Source organism: Haplochromis burtoni, unplaced genomic scaffold (assembly GCF_018398535.1).
Source record: "Haplochromis burtoni strain Fernald_Lab_line unplaced genomic scaffold, NCSU_Asbu1 Contig_189, whole genome shotgun sequence".
NCBI lineage: Eukaryota > Metazoa > Chordata > Actinopteri > Cichliformes > Cichlidae > Haplochromis > Haplochromis burtoni.
The window spans coordinates 944,372-949,209 of NW_024582550.1; the positions used below are offsets into that span (position 1 = coordinate 944,372).

Here is a 4,838-nt window from a genome sequence, read left to right on the forward strand (position 1 = left end):
CCCCGTGCGTGGGGCTGCACGGCCCTAATACGTTAACGAGCTCGTTAACGTATTAGGGCCGTGCAGCCCCACGCACGGGGCGATCTGCGCTAACTCGATAACAGAGATTTGCTGCATTAATGCGGTTATGGCGTTAACGTCATTTTAACCAGATTAACGCTGACAGCACTAAAACGAACATGACTGCCTTTCATGTGTTTAGGTTCAAATCGGTTTGATTTTTCGAGGCCTTCAGTGATGTGTAATAATAACTCTCCTCAAATGCTTTAAAGCAAAAGTAATGAGCCTGTTTTAAAAATGTAAGGAGTAGAAAAAACAGGTACCTGAAAATTCAACTTAAGTACAGTAACAACGTATATGTACTAACCCTACCTAACCCTAACCTCTGATTATGCGTGAGGCTTCCTGTTGTACTTGTGCAAATGTTAACAATCACTCAGTGTGTCTTCCTGTGTTTCAGCGTGGGGCCCGAGGACCTGGACCGTCACCCGGAGCGCAGGATGAAAGCGGCATTTGCCGCTTACGAGCAAGAAAACATGCCTCGTCTAAAACAGGAGAATCCCAACATGAGATTGTCACAACTGAAACAGCAATTGAAGAAAGAATGGGCAAAAGCACCAGAAAACCCCCTCAACCAGCGCTTTTCCACCTACAACACAAAGTGAAATTGTGTTCACTAATGAAAACTGTCTGCCTATACACACTGGGGACTTCCATTGAAAAATTAAATAATTTCTTTGGGGGGGAAAAAATGAGTTCTGCTGACGAGAGCTTCACCGTTATCAATCTCTCCAGTGCCACAGGACCTGACTTATTTTTTCATTCACTAACGAGGAGAGACTCATCATGACCCATCAAATAAAAACTGATCCTCATGTTTGTGCACAGAGCCTCTAATGAGGCATCTCAGCATCTAATAAATGTAACTGCTTTTCTCTCTCTCTCTCTTTTTTCCCCCTAGCACTCCTGGCAAGGTGGGAAGCCAGATGTTTTGAGAATAACTTATTAAAGTTCACTGCTCAATCATCAATATCTGTCATTCTTTGTAAATGCAGTTCATACTGTTAGGAGGCACATACGTTGTTCCATATGCTGAAGTTGAATGCTTTTTGGCAAGTGCTGTTGTGCAATACATATAAATGTCAGAGAGCTGATATTTGACCTCACTGAGATGTCGAGTTCTAGTTTTGTACTCGCCAATGACGAGTACATTCTTTGGGAATTCGATTTTTTTTTTCTTTCTTTGCGTTGGAAAGTGACTCACCAGATTCTTCAGAATCTAGTGTATCAAAGTTTCCACGTATGTGGGTATGACGAGGTCTCACTGCTGTAAATTTTATAATCGGTTGGAATGTCCGTGTTCCCTCCAGCATTTTGTGACCACATGAGCTTGTTTGGCCATGAATCCTTCAGGTGGACTTTAAGCAGGGCTTGGAGGGTGGAGTATCAAAAAATGTCTTATCTTTACTGTCCGCAGCTGTCACCAAGTGGGTATAATCTCAGCCTTAGTATTGAGGTGTCTACAGATTAAGAGACCCCTGAATACAAGATAAGATAATGCAGTGAAAAGTACTTTATCCCAAAGATGGGAAATTCCGGCGTTAGAGCAGCTGAACTATCAAAGGTGCATAGACAGGAAGTGAGATTTCTACCACAATATCCCCACTGTGGTTCAGATGTGTAAGAACACGGCCTGACTTTGCATTTGCTAAAAACCTACAGGATGGTGAAGTGGTTACAGAGATCAACTGTAATAACGCCCGCTTACTCCACATGCTATCTTTTTTTGGCTCTGTGATACACGACCAGAATGAGGAGTGGCTATTGCACCATCACATACAGCACCAATCTAATGGCAAAATGTTGAAACATTGTTATGTTGACACAAGGATGGTGTCTTCACTGGCTATTCAGCTTTACCGCATGTAATGTGTTAAAATGTAATGTTTAACTGGTTGTTGCTTTTATTTTCAGGCGTCCATCGCATTGCTTCGATTGTAACTGCTGAGAGTCAGACTGCTGTTGGTTAAGTTTTTTTTTTTTTTTTAAATCTAGGTTGGAGCAGTGTCAGATTGCTCCAACCTAGCAGTCTGACAGTCTGATAAGGGAGAGACATTAGAGGAGTGACATGCATTAAAGTTTCAACCAGCTGGGAATCAAATGGGAGTAAGTGTTCAATGTGTACCCATTTGGTATGTAGCCTAAACACTCACTTGGAGTAGCTCCTTATGCCCCTCCAGGTGAGCTAATAGAAGGAAAAGAACATTAGCCAGTTGTCTACCAGGCTGAAAGTTGCTCAAAAAAACTTATTGGTACTTTTAATATTATCTAATAAGACTGAGATATAGAATTTAGTCATTTTTTTAAACCTCCTCAGACTTTGGTCAACAGCGGGTGCATCCCTTATCTATTCTGCCAGACCTGTTGGCTGGAAGCCAGCAATGACTTATTCTTTCTTTTACAGAAGAGAGAGTCCGTTGTGACCCCTGAAAGCAGAAGCCTCAAGTTATCATCAAACATGTAGAGCTGTGTTGGTGCGAATATTGTGGCCTCATGCTCATGTGTGTATGTAACTGATGCAGTTTTGCTTTTAGTCATCATTTACAAACCTTTTCAAATAAGTCGTTTAAAATGCAGAACAGCAATGGCGTGTGCAGAGGGGCCTCTGGTAGTGCCAATACAGCTTCAATTTATTATTAATTAATTCCCAGAGGAGTTTCTACTGTCCAAGTTTTCTCCACTTTAGGCCTTTAATCTCATGAAAAAGTATTTATCTCCTTCATAATCTCTTAGTTTTTTGCATATTTATCACATTTCTTCTTAACCGGAGAAAATACAAAATGTTTTTAATCCTGGCCTGATTTCTGTCAGACCTGTTAAATTAAGAACTAACTTAAATAGAACCTGTCTGACAAAGTGAAGCAGGCTAAAAAAGGTCAAAAATCAACACATCATGCCATGAGATCTAATGCAGGGGTGGGGAAACTCTCAAGGGCCGGTGTCCTGCAGGTTTCAGATGTGTCCTTGATCCAACACAGCAGATTTAAATGGCTAAGTTACCTCCTCAACATGTCTTGAAGTTCTCCAGAGGCCTGGTAATGAACTAATCATTTGATTCAGGTGTGGTGACCCAGGGTGAGATCTAAAACCTGCAGGACACCAGCCCTTGAGGCCTGGAGTTCACCACCTCTGATCTAAGGAAACCCCTGAGAAACAAAGTCACTGTCATCTATCAGTCTGGAAAGAATTGCAAAGTCTTAGTTAAGGTCGGAGTTCATGATTCAACAATAAAAAACAGACTGGACAAACATGACATCCACGGGAGAATTCAAGGAGAAAACCACTGCTGACCGAAAAGAACACAAAGTTTCATCTCACATTTGCCAGAAAACATCTGGATCATCCCTGAGACTTTTGGGAAAATGTTGTGTGGTCTGACGAGACAAAAGTTGAACTTTTTGGAAGGTTAGAGTCCCGCTACATCTGACATAAAGCTAACACAGCATTTTCTAAAAAGAACATAAAACCACCATGGTGGTGGTGACTTAAATCAGACGGAAGCGCTTTGGCAAGACCTTAAAAGACCATGGAGGATTTTCATGGTTGGAAATCGTCCAATGTGCCTGAATTTAAACAATTCTGCAAAGACGAGTGGGCCAAAATTCCTCCACAGTGATGTGAATGGTTCATTGCCAATCACTTGATTGGAGTTCTTGCTGCTGAAGATGGCACAACCAGTTTTTAAGTTTAGGGGAAATTACCTTAGGTAGGTTTGGATAACCTTTTTACCCTTAAATGAAATCGTCATTTAAAGACTGCACTTTGAATGTATTCAGGTTATCTTTGTCTAATATTAAAATCTTAAGTTTGACAAATATGGAAAAAATAAGAACTCGGGAAGGGAGAAAATACTTTTCATGCAACTGTGTCCATGTATCAGTTGTTGCTTTCAGATGACTGTGGCGGCCATTTATTTGGCCTGTGACAGCAAGCAGCGCTCCTGCGGTCACAAAGGTTTTCTCCAGCACAGCAACATTCACGCTGAGCTGCTGAGGCAGCAGGCCAGAGTTCGTCTGATGCCAGGTGGATGGACAGTAAGCGCAGATAAAACAGAGCTGAAGCTACCTAAATATAAGTATTATATAAACTATAATGCGTATTCATATTGGGGGAATGGGATTTTCGCACATAGCTCTCCCACAGACTGTAATAAATACATTTTTTGGGCAATGTTGTGTGTGCTTATAAATGACAAATTCTTGAGAATTATCAAAACTTTGCAGGTTTTTATTTCTAAATACAAACATAATAGGCTACATACAAATACAACATCAATGTCTATAAGCAACACCGGAGAGGAACAAGGTCAGAAAGCAACACCACTCCTGCCAAGTAAATTTGGACGTTACACATCTCCACATGTATATAAATATACTTTTATTATAAAATTGCTTGCGCAGTTTCATTTCTTAGATCTTTTCGTGCCCCATTGATGAGACGTCGCCCTCGCTAGCTCGATTGATTCAGAACCAGATTTAAAAATGGGCACTTTTGTTCTGCAGGCTCTTCTGGTGGACGAGATAAGAGAACGTGCAAAGGCCTTTGAACCAAAGAGCTTCAATGACAACTTCAACTGACCTTTTATATTCCGCTCTGCATTGAAAGCTACAATTTCCGTTTTGTTTTCCCCTGTCAACCCAGCAGCCCACTCCCATTTAATGTCTTTGAGCTATATGTGTGATGTTCCGCCTTAACACGCCAGTCTGATGTTGCAGATTTTTTTCTCTAACCTGTTGCTGCACCCTCCCACTCTGTGTCTTTGCTTGGCAACCCTTTAC

General features: G+C 41.3%; 1 protein-coding gene across 1 annotated transcript in view; it reads left to right on the forward strand.

Annotated features, from left to right (window-relative positions):
- The window catches only part of ccdc124 (coiled-coil domain containing 124), an 18,094-nt gene extending 17,064 nt beyond the window's left edge, over positions 1 to 1,030 (forward strand). The window contains exon 5 of the mRNA XM_005934837.3: positions 461 to 1,030. Within this exon, the coding sequence (XP_005934899.1) occupies positions 461 to 665 (205 nt within the window). The 3' untranslated portion in view covers positions 666 to 1,030. The remainder of the gene's footprint in view (positions 1 to 460) is intronic.
- Positions 1,031 to 4,838: the final 3,808 nt, after the last annotated feature.